At 48.1% G+C, this 18,712-nt stretch overlaps 2 protein-coding genes across 12 annotated transcripts in view; one reads left to right on the top strand and one right to left on the bottom strand.

The window, feature by feature from the left end:
- The window catches only part of LOC136613050 (uncharacterized), a 185,437-nt gene that overhangs the window by 158,861 nt on the left and 7,864 nt on the right, over positions 1-18,712 (bottom strand). For 10 of the 11 annotated variants that reach the window (XM_066593869.1, XM_066593861.1, XM_066593867.1 and 7 more), the window contains exon 3: positions 5,246-5,579. In XM_066593869.1, coding sequence (XP_066449966.1) covers positions 5,246-5,522 — 277 coding nt within the window. In that variant the 5' untranslated portion in view covers positions 5,523-5,579. Of the gene's footprint in view, positions 1-3,169; positions 3,238-5,245; positions 5,580-18,712 lie in introns of those variants that run through there. The other variant, XM_066593865.1, reaches the window with a different exon arrangement.
- LOC136613053 (NACHT, LRR and PYD domains-containing protein 1b allele 2-like) overlaps positions 14,504-18,712 on the top strand; it is a 517,886-nt gene continuing 513,677 nt past the window's right edge. The window contains exon 1 of the mRNA XM_066593875.1: positions 14,504-14,544. The gene's annotated coding sequence lies outside the window, so the exon portion shown is untranslated. The remainder of the gene's footprint in view (positions 14,545-18,712) is intronic.

Raw genomic sequence — 18,712 nt, 5'->3', positions numbered from 1 at the left:
TAGTGTGTATGTGGTGAGGAACGGATGGATTTTAGCAATATTTCTGAGGTGCAGGTTGCATGGTCGGGCCAGAGATTGGATGTGGAGGGTAAAGGAGAGGTCAGAGTCCAGTGTGACCCCAAGGCAGAGGGCGTGCTGACTGGGAGTTATGGTGGTGCCAGACACTGGAATGGAGATTTTTGAGAGGAGATCGGTTGGAAGACAGAAAGACGAGTGTCAGTTTTAGAGGGGTTAAGTTTGAGAAAAAGGGAGGACATAGTTTTAGAGACAGCGGACAGACAATCAATGATATTTTGGAGGAATACACCAGGGATGTCACAGAAAGAGGTATATAGTTTGGTGTCATCAGCGTAGAGATGGTATTGGAGGCCGAATTGTGGATGGTCTGTCCAATTGGGGCTGTATAGATAGAAAAGAGAAGGAGACCAAGGACCGAGCCCTGGGAAGGGGGGCCACGACAGTGAGATAAAGTGGAGTGGAGAAAGAGCCAGCAAAGGAGATGCTGAAAGAGCGATCAGAGAGATAGGAGGAGAACCAGTGAGAAGGAGGTCATGGTCGACAGTGTCAAATGCAGCATAGAGGTCAAGGAGGATTAGTATCAGATCATTTGATACTTTTGTTAAGGCAATTTCGGTTGAGTGTAGAGAGTGAAGACCAGACTGGAGGGGGTCAAGACAGTTGTTAGAGAGAAAGCGTGCAGAAGTGACTCAGCTCTTCTTCACATACTGTAGGTATATAGCTGTTATTCTAATCTATATTTATATAGCGCCAACATATTCAGCAGAGCTTTACAAATCGGGGGTAAAATGTGTTGTGGATATAATATGCTGTCAGCTGCTTACTTTGGTGGACTTTTGTCTCTTCTCCTGTGATTAGTGACATTTCTGCTCTAGAACTCTCACATTTTCTGTGGGTCACCATGAGGTCCTCAGTGTATAGGATAAACCAAGAGACAAAGTGATTCATACTCCTTACATATAGTCATTCTTAGGCCATGTTCACATCTCCTTTGCTGCTTTGGCATATAATTTCCATTGTTTGGCTCAGTTATAGCAGTTGAACAAGGAAAATACTTGAAGCACCAGATCTGGCACATGCTGGATCCAAAGGACACCTAATGGGCACAATTGACTCTAATGAGGTCCATTGGACCTCCGGAATGTCACTTAGTGCAGCATGCTGCGCTGTGTCATCCAGGAGTTTGTGCTGGATCTGTACTGAGTCTAGGCTTGACCTTCCTTGTGACCTGTGATTACTGTGTACAGATAGTCCCCGACTTGCGAACATTCGAGTTACGAATGCTATGGCATTACATCATACTGTGCTGGGACCGGACAAGCTTCTATCAAGCCTGATAGAAGCCTGTCCGGTCAAATCGCGGCTGCTAGGCAGCCGGGGACCTCCTGAAAGGTCCTAGGGCTGTCTATGCAGAGCGCCTATCAAGCCGTGCGCTTGATGGGCACTCTGCATAGGCAGCCCTGGGGCCTTTCAGGAGGTCCCTGGCTGCCTAGCAACCACACAGCGTCCCGCGATCTCATTGTGGGACGCTGTACGGGCCCCCTGAACGTCGGGTGCAGGCTGTTTCTTACAGCGGGCACCCGGCGGCAGCAGTTCCGACGAGCCGCGCCGCTCGCCAGAACTGTTAACACTTTAAATACCGCTGTCAGAGTGGTATTTAAAGTGATGTAATGGAAATTATTTGATTGTAAGGTATTATAATAATTATATGAATTTAAAAATGTGCAATGAGAGACACCATTGAAATATACCAGAAGTTACTTCACAAACTAGGGACATATGTCTAGATGAGATAAGAATATCAAGAAGCTTCCACATGTTAGCTGAAGGGGCCCTAGGAATATCAAGATACTAAGGGAGGGGTTGACTCCTCACACTAGGAATAAAAGAATAATGTACATAAACTAGAAATATGTGGATGTGTATATATATGGATATACATGTATGTATATATATATATATGTGTATGTGTATGTATATATGAAGGTACAAATGTATGTATGTGTATGTATATATGAAGGTGCACATGTATGTATGTGTGCCTATATGTATGTAAATGTGGGTATATAAGTAATATTTAATATTACGCCACAGAGTCATATGAAAAGGACTACACAAAATGGCCGACCACATGCTTAGCTAAAGTACAAGGAATACATATGTATTGATAAGATAAGGATTTTGAGCCACAGGGGCCCCTCGGCACTCTGTGAACATGTTACTCAATACTGACTTGGGAGTTTCTGGGTGGGATGAGAAACTAGGCAATAAATGGACATAGTTAATGCGACCCCCCTATGTTGGGGGCTATAAATAAAGATGCCCGACATCGATTTGTTGGGAATTCTTTGATGAATCCATAACTGTGTGGGCTCTGTCATTTAATTCCTCCATCATATGACGTACTGAACTCTAGGTGTGGCAGCCCTACTGCACGGGTCACCTAGACTTCGGTCGCAGGGTACACTCTGCTGTCCCTCATCAGGCTATCGCCGTAGCATGGGTCATATGACGTCATTCACGAGGTACACTCCGCTTCCCCTAGACGGCCATATATTTTTGCCGCGACATTTTTTGTGGAGAATGAAGCGGGCCTCACAACAACGCCCCTAGCCACGGACGTTCCGGAGGTGGAGACCAGGACACAGAGAGACCGCGGTAAGTAACCCATTGTGTTACTGCCTGTCTCCTGAGCTCTGCTCCCTGGTCTGTGGTTTGGTGTGTGACGTGATGCGCTGTTTAGTGTACTAGTGAATGTTGCTGCTTTAAATGTGCTTATCTGTTCCCTCCTCTGTGCGCCTCCTGAGTCTGCCACATTTCTTTGTGTAACTTTTCCTGTATTGACTGTCGCTGGCTGCAAGGTCTTAGACTGACACTTTTATGGTATGTCTAAATGTGTTAATGACTATTCTATATGTGATGACAAAGTTTTGTGTGTACAGAGACTCCCTTGACTGAGGGAATAAGACCTTTTAAGCATTACACAGACTGACAATACAGAAGGGAACAGCCTGCAGATATATGTGTACATGTCACGTGCACGCTATATAATGACCCAGATGACAAGACTGACTTGACCGTTATATGTGACACAACTTACGATACAGTGCAGTTAAATTAGTTTAAAGACGCTGTTATTCAAATAACTTACTGTTGATGAGCGCGTTCTTGTCAGTTGCAATGAGTTAACTGTTGATGAGCGCGTTCTTGTCAGTTGCAATGAGTTAATTTACCGCAACCCGTCTGCAGCAGATTACACTAATTTTGGCAGACTGCCAATTGACTTCTTAGAAACAGAATATGTATAGATAAGAGTTTATGGCTGTCACCGCAACTTGGGTAGAATTATATATATATATTTTACATTATTACTTAATTAATTAATTAATTAATTAATTAAATTAATTGCATTCCTAGTGGGGTTTTATGATTTTTGTTAACAACACACATTTGATAGATTGCTGTGAGGTGCCTGTAGGTCTTCAGCCGCTGACAAATTCCCCAGCATTATAAGTGTATATGTTTAATCCAATGTCACTGTCAGAGACGTGAATTGGACAATGACCCAATGTACTGTATTGCCCTTAAGTCACTGATGTATTAACAGCAGTAGCAGTTGAGTTGCCCCCATTTCCCGTAAGTATATACATGTATGGTATGGATGCCATTGTATAGATGCCGGATGGCTAAGATGTTGTTGTTTCTCTGAGTGATAAGTTCTTTTTGTCCCGAGGTAGGTGAGATTCAGCTTATTCACCACCGTGACCTGGGTATGCGCAACCTGGGTAGGACGATGCAGTGAGCCATTGTAATAAAGCCATGAGTATTATCAATAAGCTTTATATCATCACCCATCTTGGTCACTTTGGGGTGGTATCAGCCCCATAGGGTACAAGACGGAGGTGGATTTTTTCGCCTAGTGACCCGTCGTGACGGCACTGGGGTGGTATCAGCCCCAGACGGCTGTGCATAGACAAAGGGGGGGGGAGCATCCACCTATGTGATGACATTTGTACATGATTTTGCAGGATACACCTGAGGCTTAGTAATTACCAGGTGGATCATGGAAGGCTCACTGGGAAATGAGGGGGAAGGGGAAGTATGTGTTCAAACGCCCACTAGGCAGATAATCCAGGAGACAATAAGCACCCCCGTCAGATGCGCTGATTGCAATAGATTGACTTATAAGAGTGTCGATAACTTAGACTATACAGACACAGTAGTGACAGATGACGGAACATCTTCACATACGCAGACAATTACTGGACTGGGACAGTGTACAGAGTTTATACAAGTTTACATTGACAATGACAATCTGCGCAAGCAACTTTATGCTCAGACACTAGACATCCAGGAAAAGAGAAAGACTATAACACAGCTGAGAGAGATTGGGCGGAGGTATGGGACGCTGTATAGACAGCTTACGGTCCAGCATAACAGGTTAATATTACTGACTGGTTACGCTGCTGTACTGGGGAGACATCTGCATACGGAGACCACCAACCGCTGCCCCCTCACATAATGTGTTCAGAATGCAGTATTATATGTTTTGTTGTTATCTGAGCTGTTGATAGAATTTCCCTTTACATTTAATAACTGCATATCTCTATAGTATTTGTACATGGTTTATATATATTTTGTTTTCTGCCTCTCTCACAACCAGTAGGTGGCCACTGCTGGGAAGTGACGGTTTGGTAAGAACACAATGTCAGCATTACAATATAGACACTTAGTTTTAGCTGATGTTTGTAATTGTGAACATGAGTACTAAATAATTATAACATACATAGAAAATGTTCAGCTCAGGCTGTGTATGATATATATTGAGAATATATGTATTAGTTCTGCTTATTTTGAGTGCTATACAGTCCCTCATCAGGCTACCGCCGTAGCATGGGTCATATAACGTCATTCACAAGGTACACTCCGCTTTCCCTAGACGGCTATATATATTTTTGCCGCAACAGTGTTAACAGTTCAGACGAGCGGCGCGGCTCGTCGGAACTGCTGCCGCCAGGTGCCCGCTGTAAGAACAGCCTGCACCCAACGTCGTATGGAGCGGGATCCACCCGCGATCCCGCTCCATACTACCATTTGTTCGACTTGCGAACAAATCGACTTGCGAACGAGCTCCTGGAACGGAACCTGTTCGCAAGTCAGGGAGCACCTGTATTGTGATAACCTTTATCCATAATACAAGTATCAGATGCAGATGATCACATCTTACCTTCCATCAGGTCTTGCTGGAGCTCCTCCCGGACTTTCTTCTCATTTATGTCCTCTAGGATATCCAGGGTCACCTCAGCCCCATAGACATCTCTGTAGTATGTACTGATCAGACCAGCAATGTGTTCTGGGTCTTTCCCCGTCAGCTCATCCTTGGGGATCTTTGTATATTGTTCTCTTACTTCCAAGACCCTCAGTTTCTCTATGAATTTCTGTAAGCTTGACTCCTCCAGCTTCTTCAGCGCCCTCACCAGGACCTCCTGTAATGTCAGCCCCATCCTTATATCATATCGTTGGGGCTCTCGGACTTCCCTCTGAGTTCACTTTATTCTTCCCTGTAAGAATATTAACGTTTACTAGTAGAAGTGATTATTCTCTATTTATCGGGTTTGCTACAAGTATTCTTAAAGGAAGGAAACGTCAGTAAGTCCTGGGTCCCTCTATACAAATCCCATGCATATCTGCTCTACATATATGCCTGATGTCACCAACGTGTTAAAGGCGTATTCCCACTTCATAATCTTAGGTTTTTCAAAGCTCCAACAGATGATTCAAATTAACGTTTGCCATGCAGTGGGTGTGCCATTATGATTTTGAACTACTGAGGGCAGTGCCTATGGGCAGGAGCAGATAGGGACCCAAAGTAGCCCTGGAAAAAAAAAAATCACAAAGTGGCTGCATGTTGTAGGTGGCCCACACCGGCAGCAGGTGCAGCAAACACAAGTAGTCAGGGGGCAGCAAACCGCCAGCCGCAGTCACAAAGGTGGTAGGAAGGGGTTAACTGTATGCTTCTCTGATACTAAGCAGGAGGCACTGACATTGTACCTATACACATAATACTCCTGTTATTAGACTCAGCTAGATGCTAGTTAGGAATTATTTATGGTGCCCTAATTGCTCATTTATGCTTGAAGTTGTTTCTATATTACAGTATTTTCTTCCTTTTCAGTTTGTCAGTTAAAATAATAATTTCCATTTCTGAAGCTCTGTGGTCGGCCTTGTATCCTATAACAAGTGTTTCATGGCAACATCCATGAAAAAGGCACTAGCCGAGGTCAGGACAGGAGAAGAAGGGGAAGCTGGGTGGTAGTTATGGGTCAAAACGTGAAAATACAGCAGCTGTGCAAAAACCTTATGGAGCATATTGATCAGCAGACTCCTGCTGGGCGAGGGGACCTAAAATAACCCAGGGAAGGTCTGGATTAGTCATGAAAGCTGGCTGCACATGCTAACTGTCGCAGCAAAAATATATGGCCGTCTAGGGAAAGCGGAGTGTACCTTGTGAATGACGTCATATGACCCATGCTACGGCGATAGCCTGATGAGGGACAGCAGACTGTACCCTGCGACCGAAGTCTAGGTGACCCGTGCAGTAGGGCTGCTCACACCTAGAGTTCAGTACGTCATATGACGGAGGAATTAAATGACAGAGCCCACACAGTTATGGATTCATCAAAGAATTCCCAACAAATCGATGTCGGGCATCTTTATTTATAGTCCCCTTACAATGGGGTGTCGCAGCATCATTGGACAATTAACTATGCAGTTTATTGGTTAGTTTCCAATCCAACATTTGTCATAGGTCAACTTAACCCTTCATTTGCATACCTTCCAGAATCTTCCAAGTCAGCAGTTAATAACCTCTTGATGGAGTGCTGAGGGGCCCAAGTAGCTCGAAGTTCTTATCTTATCAACACACATGTATTCCCTGTACTTTAGCAAAGCATGTGGTCGGCCATTTTGTGTAGTCCTTTTCATGACTCTGTGGCGTAATATTAAATATTACTTATATACCCACATTTACATACATATAGGCACACATACATACATGTGCACCTTCATATATACATACACATACATATGCACTAGAGATGAGCGAACGTGTTCGTCCGAACTTGATATCCGTGCGGATATTAGGGTGTCCGGGATGTTCGTTATTCGTAACGAACACCATGCGGTATTCGGGTTACTTTCACTTCCTTCCCTGAGACGTTAGCGCGCTTTTCTGGCCAATTGAAAGACAGGGAAGGCATTACAACTTCCCCCTGCGTCGTTCAAGCCCTATACCACCCCCCTGCTGTGAGTGGCTGGGAAGATCAGGTGTCACCCGAACATAAAAGTCGGTCCCTCCCGCGGCTCGCCTCAGATGCCTTGTGAGTTAGATGAGGGACAGTGCTGCTGGTGCCGGAGCTGCTGTAGGGAGAGAAATAGCAGTTAGTGTAGGCTTCAAGACCCCCCAAAGGTCCATATTAGGGCCACTGATAGCTGTGTGTTGGCTGCTGTTAGCAGTGCCTTTTTTTTTTTTTTCTCAAAATCGCCTCTGCAGAGCGTTGCACCCGGCATTAGGGACAGAAGTGTTGCATAGGCAGGGAGAGTGTTAGGAGTGAGTGTAGCCTTCAAGAACCTCAACGGTCCTTTCTAGGGCCATATTTAACCGTGTGCAGTACTGTCCAGGCTGCTGTTAGCTGTGCTGCATATTTTTTTTTTCTCAAAATCGCCTCTGCAGAGCATTGCACCCTCCATTGATACTGCAGGGAAAGAATTGTATAGGCAGGGCCACAACACAGTTATTATTCATAGAATATACGCAGTGGGTCCTTTTGGTGTAAAAAAAGGGAAACAAAATCTATTTGTCCTGCCTCTGTCCGTCCTAAGGGCTGTGGACACGTGTGAGCTGCGTGTACAACGTTAAAAAACCAGACGCACCCAGCTACGGTTTACTGCTGGCTTCGCCATTTGCTTTCCTTAATTGGGAAAAAAATACCTGCTCTGCCAGAGTTAATAACTCTGCTACCCTCAAGTTCTGTGACACATTAGCAGGGACACAGCACAGTTATTAAACTTAGATTATTCATTCACAAGAGGCAGTGGGGCCTTTCGTTTTCAAAAAAGGGAAAAAATTATATTTGGCCTGCAGTCTTGCGCCAATTTATTTCCTGCCTGTGAAATCAAATCACTGGTAATACAGCATGCTGAGGGGTAGGGGTAGGCCTAGAGGACGTGGACGCGGCCGAGGACGTGGAGGGCCAAGTCAGGGTGTGGGCACAGGCCGAGCTCCTGATCCAGGTGTGTCGCAGCCGACTGCTGCGCGATTAGGAGAGAGGCACGTTTCTGGCGTCCCCACATTCATCGCCCAATTAATGGGTCCACGCGGGAGACGGTTATTACTAAATGAGCAGTGTGAGCAGGTCCTGTCCTGGATGGCAGAAAGTGCTTCGAGCAACCTATCGTCCACCCGCAGTTCTGCGCCGTCCACTGCTGCAAATCCGAATCCTCTGTCTGCTGCTCCTCCTTCCTCCCAGCCTCCTCACTCCACTACAATGACACCTGCTCAGGAGCGGGAACACTCCCAGGAACTGTTCTCGGGCCCCTGCTTAGATTGGGCAGGAGTGGTTCCTCTCCCACCAGAGGAGTTTATCGTCACTGATGCCCAACCATTCGAAAGTTCCCGGGGTCCGGGGGAAGAGGCTGGGGACTTCCGCCAACTGTCTCAAGAACTTTCTGTGTGTGAGGAGGACGATGACGATGAGACACAGTTGTCTTGCAGTGAGGTAGTAGTAAGGGCAGTAAGTCCGAGGGAGCAGCGCACAGAGGATTCGGAGGAAGAGCAGCAGGACGATGAGGTGACTGACCCCACCTGGTGTGCAACGCCTACACAGGACAGGTCTTCAGAGGGGGAGGCACGGGCAGCAGCAGGGCAGGTTGCAAGAGGCAGTGCGGTGGCCAGGGGTAGAGGCAGGGCCAGACCGAATAATCCACCAACTGTTTCCCAAAGCGCACCCTCGCGCCATGCCACCCTGCAGAGGCCAAGGTGCTCTAAGGTCTGGCAGTTTTTCACAGAGACGCCTGACGACCGACGAACAGTGGTGTGCAACCTTTGTCGCGCAAAGCTCAGCCGGGGAGCCAACACCAACAGCCTCACCACCACCACCATGCGCAGACATATGATGGCCAAGCACCCCACAAGGTGCGACGAAGGCCGTTCAGCGCCTCCGGTTTGCACCCCTGCCTCTCCCCCTGTGCCCCAACCTGCCACTGAGATGCAACCCCCCTCTCAGGACACATGCACTACCGCCTCATGGCCTGCACCCACACCCTCATCTCCGCTGTCCTCGGCCCCATCCAGCAGTGTAGTTCAGCGCACCGTCCAGCCGTCGCTTGCGCAACTGTTGGAGCGCAAGCGCAAGTACGCCGCCACGCACCCGCACGCTCAAACGTTAACCGTCCGCATAGCAAAATTCATCAGCCTTGAGATGCTGCCGTATAGGGTTGTGGAAACGGAGTCCTTCAAAAGTATCATGGAGGCGGCGGCCCCGCGCTACTCAGTTCCCAGTCGCCACTACTTTTCCCGATGTGCCGTCCCAGCCCTGCACGACCACGTCTCCCGCAACATTGTACGCGCCCTCACCAACGCGGTTACTGCCACGGTCCACTTAACTACGGACACGTGGACAAGCACAGGCGGGCAGGGCCACTACATCTCCCTGACGGCACATTGGGTGAATTTAGTGGAGGCTGGGACAGAGTCAGAGCCTGGGACCGCTCACGTCCTCCCCACCCCCAGAATTGCAGGCCCCAGCTCGGTGGTGGTATCTGCGGAGGTGTATGCTTCCTCCACTAAAGCACCCTCCTCCTCCTCCTCTGTCTCGCAATCAAGATGTGTTAGCAGCAGCATGTCGCCAGCAGTCGGTGTCGCGCGGTGTGGCAGCACAGCGGTGGGCAAGCGTCAGCAGGCCGTGCTGAAACTACTCAGCTTAGGCGATAAGAGGCACACGGCCCACGAACTGCTGCAGGGTCTGACACAGCAGACCGACCGCTGGCTTGCGCCGCTGAGCCTCCAACCGGGCATGGTCGTGTGTGACAACGGCCGTAACCTGGTGGCGGCTCTGCAGCTCGGCAGCCTCACGCACGTGCCATGCCTGGCCCACGTCTTTAATTTGGTGGTTCAGCGCTTTCTGAAAAGCTACCCACGCTTGTCAGACCTGCTCGTAAAGGCGCGCCGGCTCTGCGCACATTTCCACAAGTCCCACACGGACGCTGCCACCCTGCGCACCCTGCAACATCACTTTAAGCTGCCAGTGCACCGACTGCTGTGCGACGTGCCCACACGGTGGAACTCTACGCTCCACATGTTGGCCAGGCTCTATGAACAGCGTAGAGCTATAGTGGAATACCAACTCCAACATGGGCGGCGCAGTGGGAGTCAGCCTCCTCAATTCCTTTCACAAGAGTGGGCCTGGTTGGCAGACATCTGCCATGTCCTTGGTAATTTTGAGGAGTCTACCCAGGTGGTGAGCGGCGATGCTACAATCATTAGCGTCACCATTCCTCTGCTATGCATCTTGAGAAATTCCCTGCAAACCATAAAGGCAGCTGCTTTGCGCTCGGAAACGGGGGCGGTGGAAGACAGTATGCCGCTGGATAGTCAGGGCACCATCCTGTCTATTTCTCAGCGCGTACAGGAGGAGGAGGAGGAGCATGAGGAGGATGAGGAGGAGAGGGAAGAGACAGCTTGGCCCGCTGCTGACGGTACACCGGCTGATTGCCTGTCATCCTTTCAGCGTGTATGGCCTGAGGAGGAGGAGTAGGAGGAGGATCCTGGCAGTGATCTTCCTAGTGAAGACAGCCATGTGTTGTGTACAGGTACCCTGGCACACATAGCTGACTTCATGTTAGGATGCCTTTCTCGTGACCCTCGCGTTGCACACATTCTGGCCACAACGGATTACTGGGTGTACACACTGCTCGACCCACGCTATAAGGAGAACCTGCCCACTCTCATTCCCGAAGAGGAAAGGGGTTCGAGAGTGTTGCTATACCACAGGACCCTTGCGGACAAGCTGATGGTAAAATTCCCAGCCAACAGTGCTAGTGGCAGAAGGCGCAGTACCGAGGGCAAGGTAGCAGGGGAGGTGCGGAGATCGAGCAGCATGTACATCCCAGGCAGTGCAACAGTCTTTAAGGGCCTGGACAGCTTTATGGCTCCCCACCAAGACTGTGTCACCGCTCCCCAGTCAAGGCTGAGTCGGCGGGAGCACTGTAAAAGGATGGTGAGGGAGTACGTAGCCGATCGCACGACCGTCCTCCGTGACGCCTCTGCCACCTACAACTACTGGGTGTCGAAGCTGGACACGTGGCCTGAACTAGCCTGTATGCCCTGGAGGTGCTTGCTTGTCCTGCGGCTAGCGTCTTGTCGGAGAGGGTGTTTAGTGCGGCTGGGGGAATCATCACAGATAAGCGTGCCCGCCTGTCAACCGACAGTGCCGACAGGCTAACACTCATCAAGATGAACAAAGCCTGGATTTCCCCAGACTTCTCTTCTCCACCAGCGGACAGCAGCGATACGTAAGCAATACGTAAGCTGCACCCGCGGATGGAAGCTACGTTCTCTCTCACCATCCAAAACGGGGACATTTCTGCTTCATCAATCTGTGTCTAATATCCCTCCTCCTCCTCCTGCTCCTCCTCCTGAAACCTCACGTAATCACGCTGAACGGGCAATTTTTCTTAGGGCCACAAGGCTCACTCATCTAATTTTTCGAAACAATTTTTATATGTTTCAATGCTCTTAAAAGCGTTGAAACTTTAACTTGAACCAATTTTTCGTTAAACTGGGCTGCCTCCAGGCCTAGTTACCACTTAAGCCACATTAACCAAAGCGATTAATGGGTTTCACCTGCCATCTTGGTTGGCCATGGCCAATGTTTACTGAGGTACATTAGTACTGTTGGTACACCAATTTTTGGGGGCCCTCACCTACAGTGTAATCATAGCAATTTGTATGTTCTTCGCCTGCACTCATGGTACAGAAGTGTGTGTGGGGTTGGCCTACACTTTAGCTACATAAATATAACTTGGGCCTTGGCTATACTAAGGCTACTGAAATGGAACTAAGACTGCGCTCCCACTATACTGCTGCTTCGGAATTGTTACTGGGGCCTGTCTTGAGTGCTACTATTGCTGACATGGAACGAAGACTGCGCTCCCGCTATACTGCTGCTTCGGAATTGTTACTGGGGCCTGTCTTGAGTGCTACTATTGCTGACATGGAACGAAGACTGCGCTCCCGCTATACTGCTGCTTCGGAATTGTTACTGGGGCCTGTCTTGAGTGCTACTATTGCTGACATGGAACGAAGACTGCGCTCCCGCTATACTGCTGCTTCGGAATTGTTACTGGGGCCTGTCTTGAGTGCTACTATTGCTGACATGGAACGAAGACTGCGCTCCTCCTATAATGCTGCTAGTGATAGGTTAGTGGGGCCTGTCCTAATGCTACGGCTGAAATGTTACGAATTATGGGCTCTGCCTATACCGCTGCTAATGGTATGTCTCTGGGGTGTGGAAACAGAGGCTTCCCAAAGACATGATGGCGGCGAGGCCATTTCCCACCAACGCGGTTACTGTTAAGGTGCATATAACCACGGACACGTGGAGAGGACACGTAGTGCCTCAAAAACATCCCCCTCCTCCTCCAACAGGGAAAACATTCTTGGCAAATGCCTTTGCATTGGTTCGTCTGGTGGCAGTCCAAGAATTTCACCTTTACCGACACTACAAGAGAGCCCCCCCACCATCCCCCTGCCACGGCCCACTTAATCCTGGCCGCATTCCGAAAACCAACAAAATACAACCGTGCTACTAGGTCCGCAGTCACCACCACATTACCACCAACGCGGTTACTGTTAAGGTGCATATAACCACGGACACTTAGTGCCTCAAAAACATCCCCCTCCTCCTCCAACAATGAAAACATTCTTGGCAAATGCCTTTGCATTGGTTCGTCTGGTGGCAGTCCAAGAATTTCACCTTTACCGACACTACAAGAGAGCCCCCCCACCATCCCCCCGCCACGGCCCACTTAATCCTGGCCACATTCCGAAAACCAACAAAATAAAACCGCGCTACTAGGTCCGCAGTCACCACCACATTACCACCAACGCGGTTACTGTTAAGGTACATATTACCAGTCTGACTGGGGCATGCAGACACCTTGACAGAATGAATAGTGTGTGGCACATAGGTTCCCCATTGCTATGCCCACGTGTGCAGCTCCTGATGGCGGTGGCACAGGATTCTATTTCTCATTGCTTCTGTACAGCATTGTGGGCTATCGCCCCGCCCCTTTTAAAGAGGGTCGCTGCCTAGCCGTGCCAACCCTCTGCAGTGTGTGCCTGCGGTTCCTCCTCATGGCAGACGCACTTCTAAATAGACATGAGCGTGGTGTGGCATGAGGGCAGCTGAAGGCTGGGCAGGGACACTTTGGTGTGTGCTGTGGGGGGGAGGGGGTGCGGTTGGGCAGCATGTAACCCAGTAGAAGTGGCAGTGGAGTGTCATCCAGGCAGTGATTGTGCTTTGTTGTAGCTAGTGTGGTGCTTAGCAAAGGTATGCCATGCTAATGAGGGCTTTTCAGAAGTAAAAGTTTTTGGGTGGGGGGGGGGCACTCTTGCCGCTATTGTGGCTTAATAGTGGGACCTGTGAACTTGAGATGCAGCCCAACACGTAGCCCCTCGCCTGCCCTATCCGTTGCTGTGTCGTTCCCATCACTTTGTTGAATTGCCCAGATTTTCACACATGAAAACCTTAGCGAGCATCGGCGAAAAACAAAAATGCTCTGGTCGCCCATTGACTTCAATGGGGTTCGTTACTCGAAACGAACCCTCGAGCATCGCGGGAAGTTCGTTCCGAATAACGAGCACCCGAGCATTTTGGTGTTCGCTCATCTCTAATATGCACACATATATATATATATATATATATATATATATATATATATATATATATATATACACATCTATATCCATATATATACACATCCACATATTTCTAGTTTATGAACATTATTCTCTAGTCTTAGTGTGAGGCGTCAACCCCTCCCTTAGTATCTTGTTATTCCTAGGGCCCCTTCAGCTAACATGTGGAAGCTTCTTGATATTCTTATCTCATCTAGACATATGTCCCTAGTTTGTGAAGTAACTTCTCCTGGTATATTTCAATGGTGTCTCTCATTGCGCATTTTAAATTAATCTAATTATTATAATACCTTACAATCAAATAATTTCCATTACACTAACCCTTTAAGAGATGGACTGGCCACAGGTGAACACTGTATGGGCAGCACTGACAACAGCAAGGAAATGTCATGTCTGCTGCACAAATGCCGCAGGAGAAATTGATGATAGTGACGATTAGGAGGAAGCGGTAAGTGAGGCTGTGGCCATAACAAAGCTATTCTATCCCAAATATAGGCATAGAAAAACTTTCATGTGACGCGGGCCAAAAGAGTGTCCTCGCTGTATAGGTAAGTATTGTCGGCTATGCCGTCCTATGTAATGGGCCACTGCAAAATAAGACATACCGTGTGGTATATTTATATATTTTATTTACGATTGCGCTGTGGGTGATGTATGTGTTAGGGATATACGGATTTAGTGGATCCACTGTGTCACCCTACCAGTAGATGGAACAGATCAGCAGGGCAGATAGCTGACTCTGTAAATCTGGATGCTCACCGCTGGAAGGTGTGACTTGGAAAACAGGGTGACCAGGGCAGAGTATTCGCCCTGACAAGAGCATCCCTGCGCAAGAACCTAGGCGCTGATTGACCCTGTCAGGACTGATCACCAGGAAGCCAGGAACTTGGGTAACACCACACCATCTGCAGAACTAAGGAGCGACCAAGTTCAGGACCAAACTGGAAAAGATGATCAATAATCTGCAGCTGGGTGGAAGAGGCAGAATCAAATTAACCATGGCAGTACTGCAAAAAAAGGCAATCACAGATTTAGAAAACGATGCTCACATCTGCCAGACCTAACAATATGCCAATGTATAGCTATAGAGTGGCTTATACTGGACCCTTCCATTGGTGGCATTGGTAAGTAGAAGGTTCCTTGAGTTTACAGCTAATGGAAGGCTCAGTTGTGAAGTCAATGTATTAGAACAAAAGGTAAACTTATTGATGTACGATCCAACATCTGATGTGATACCCAGGAGTTAGGAAGGGAAGCTTTATAAATGTTGACCTGGAAAAGAGGGACATTAGGATGTCCAGAAGTGTTTCACAGAATTATATGGGGAGGGGGCTGTCTCTCTAGATGTTAACAATGTTGGTTGACTCCTATCTTTTACATTAACAAAAGGAAGCCGGAAGTATGCTTTACTTTCACTTACAAGTTTGGGAAAGGGAGGGGGAGAGAGAGTGTGAGGACTAGGGGCGGGGAGGGGGTTATTGGGTGAATTCCAACTACTGCTCAAGTTCCTGATATCTGGTTACACCGTGTATCTCAGCTACAGCTAGTATCCCATAGATGAAGATTAGATACATAGTTTACCAGACTGTATCTACTTATTTGGAGAGAAAAACAGGTTTTACTCAACTACGTTTATACCAAGGGAAGTTAATAAAAGGTAAAGTTAGTGAATAGAGATGAGCGGGCACCAAAATGCTCGGGTGCTCGGTACTCGAGTCGAACTTTTCATAATGCTCGAGAGCTCGTTTCGAGTAACAAACCCCATTGAAGTTAATGGGAGACTCAAGCATTTTTCAAGCTGACCGATGCTCCGCATGGGGGAGGTTGTGTAAAACACCTGAAAACATCAGAAAGTCATGAAAACACCACAGAAACAGATAGGGAACGGCAGGGACAGTATGCATGCGTGCATCTGAGGCTCCCAGGTCGCACTATGAAGCCAAATTGTGGGCAAGAGCCTGGCGGTCACCCCCCTAACAATTTACTTGGGACAGACCATCATCAGCAAAGAACATGCGCTGGCACATGTTAGCTAAGCACCACACCACCTGCAACCAAGGACAATCACTGCCTGCGGGTGACACCGCTGCCTCTTCTCCTGGGTTACATGCACCACCCTGCGTGCACAGCGCACATAAAATTTTCCCTGCACGGAGTTCAGCTGGCCTCATGCCACACGCTCGCTTGATAGCCACGCCACACTCATGTCGATTTATAAGTGTGTCTGCGATGAGGAGGAACCGGAGACACACACTGCAAAGGGTTGGCAGGGCCAGGCATCGACCTTCTTTGAAAGTGCGGGCGATAGCCCACAATGCTGATGAGAATTCATGATAAATTGACATACGATCATCATTCCAATCCCGTGCCACCTCCATCACAAAATTGTCAGGAGCCGCAAACGTGGACATAAAGGGGTCTCAGGTGCCAGCACTTCTACACATCTCCACAATGCAGCAGCGCATACTAACACCAAAGATTGGTTTGAAGCAGGAGTTGTCACAAAAGTAGCCACCAAAGATATACAGTGACCTTGCGAAAGTCTCATTAAATCACTAACGCTTCCTGTGAATGCTCCAATCCAGTATCTCGGATAACTGTGGTAATTTGTAGCACGAGAGATAATACATGTCACCCAGTGCTGGTCCCCAGACCCCAAACAGGAGGAGGAGGTGGCATAATAAGGCCGAGAAACCATGACCGAGGTAGGACCAGCAATACTCTGTGTGGGAAGCACGTGAGTGGGCCCAGGGTCAGGCTCGGTCCCAGCCTCCACCTTGTGTGACCCAAGCTGCCGTGAGTAACATAGCTATGGGAAATCCATGTGTCCCCACACACTTCATTCTGTGTAGGTGTCAGATAGCAGAACACTGCAATGAGAAAGCCTTCTGCGTCCTACCCAAGTCATTCAGTGTATTTGTGCCACATAGCTAAAACAACGCAATGGGAAATCTTGCACTCACAGCATAGGTGAGCCCCTGCAACCCAGAGACAGTATTAAATATGAAGAAATCAGAGTGCCCACACATGGCACTCTGAGTTTCACCCCGCCAAGGACCTCAGCCTCTGCCCACACCCTCAGCAATCGTGGGCCTAAAGCGGACTCGGATGCTAGTACTGCTGTGAATGTCTCATTTATTCAGTTATGCTTCTTTTGATTGGTCCAAACCAGTGTCTTAAATAACTGTGGTAACACGAGAGCAAATACATGTCAACCAACGCAGATCCCCAGACGCCAAGCAGGAGGAGGAGGTGGCATAATAAGCCCGAGAAACCATGACCGAGGTAGGACCCGCAATACTCTGTGTGGAAAGCATGTGAGCAGGTACAGGGTCTGGCTCGGTCCCAGTCTCCACCTGGTTGAGCCAATGTGCTGTGAGTTACATAGCTATGGGAAATACATGTGTCTCCATACAATTCATTCAGTGTAACTGTCAGATAGCTGAACAACACGATGGGAAAGCTGTCTGCACTCTGCGGCCTACCCAAGTCATCAGTGTATTTGTTCCAGATAGCTGAACACCGCACTGGGAAACCTTAGTGCACTCACAGCATAGACGAGCCCATGAAACCCAAAGAGAGTATTACACATGAAGAAATGAGTGCCCAAACATGGCAGAGTTTCACCCCGCCCAGGACCTTGGCCTTGGCCCACACTTCTGCCCAAGTCATTCAGTGTATTTGTGCCAGACAGCTGAACATTGCTATGGGAAACCTTTGTGCACCCAAAGTATAGGCGGACCCCTGCAACATTTCTGTAGCAAGGGTATCGGCAAACCCTTCAAACCCTTCAGTTGCAAGAGTATAAGCAGACCCCTGAAATATTTCTGTAGCAAGAGTATAGGCGAACCCCTCAAACCTTTCAGTAGCAAGAGTATGGGTGGACGCCGGAAACATTTCTGTAGCAAGGGTATGGGCGGACCCCTGAAACTTTTCTGTAGCAAGAGTATAGCCAAAACTCCTCAAACCTTTCAGTAGCAAGTGTATAGGCAGACTCCTAAAACATTTCTGAAGCAAGAGTATAGGCGGACCCCTGAAACATTTCTGTAGCAGGAGTATAGGCGAAACCCCTCAAGCCTTTCATTAGCCAGACTATGGGCGGACCCGAGAAACATTTCTGTAGCATGAGTATAGGCGAACCCCTCAAACCTTCCTGCAGCAAGAGTATAGGTGAACCCTTGAAACCTTTCTGTAGCAAGAGTATAGGCGAACCCCTCAAACATTTCTGTAGCATGAGTATAGACAAAACTCCTCAAACCTTTTAGTAGCAAGTGTATAGGCGGACCCCTGAAACATTTCTGTAGCAAGAGTATAGGCGAAACCTCTCAAGCCTTTCATTAGCAAGACTATGGGCAGACACCGGAAACATTTCTGTAGCAAGAGTAAAGGCAAACCCCTCAAACATTTCTGTAGCAAAAGTATAGGCAAACCCCTCAAACATTGGTGTACTAAGAGTATAGGGGAACACCTGAAAAATTTTGTTTACCAGGAGTATAGGCGAAGCCCGGAAAAATTAGTTGGCTAAGATTATAGGCGAGTGCCTAAAAAATTGGTGTACCAAGAGTACAAGTGTACCCCTGAAAAACTGCTTAACCCCGAGGGCAGGTGAAATCCATAAAAAAATTTTAAAGATACAGGTCGTTGTTGCTTAATATTGTAACAGAGCCTAGAGGCAGCCCTCCGAAAACATTGGTTTTAACAGAGCCTTTTGGCCCA

This window comes from Eleutherodactylus coqui, chromosome 2 (genome assembly GCF_035609145.1).
Source record: "Eleutherodactylus coqui strain aEleCoq1 chromosome 2, aEleCoq1.hap1, whole genome shotgun sequence".
NCBI lineage: Eukaryota > Metazoa > Chordata > Amphibia > Anura > Eleutherodactylidae > Eleutherodactylus > Eleutherodactylus coqui.
Note: the sequence above shows the minus strand (reverse complement) of the source record. Positions and strands in the feature narration are given on the sequence as shown.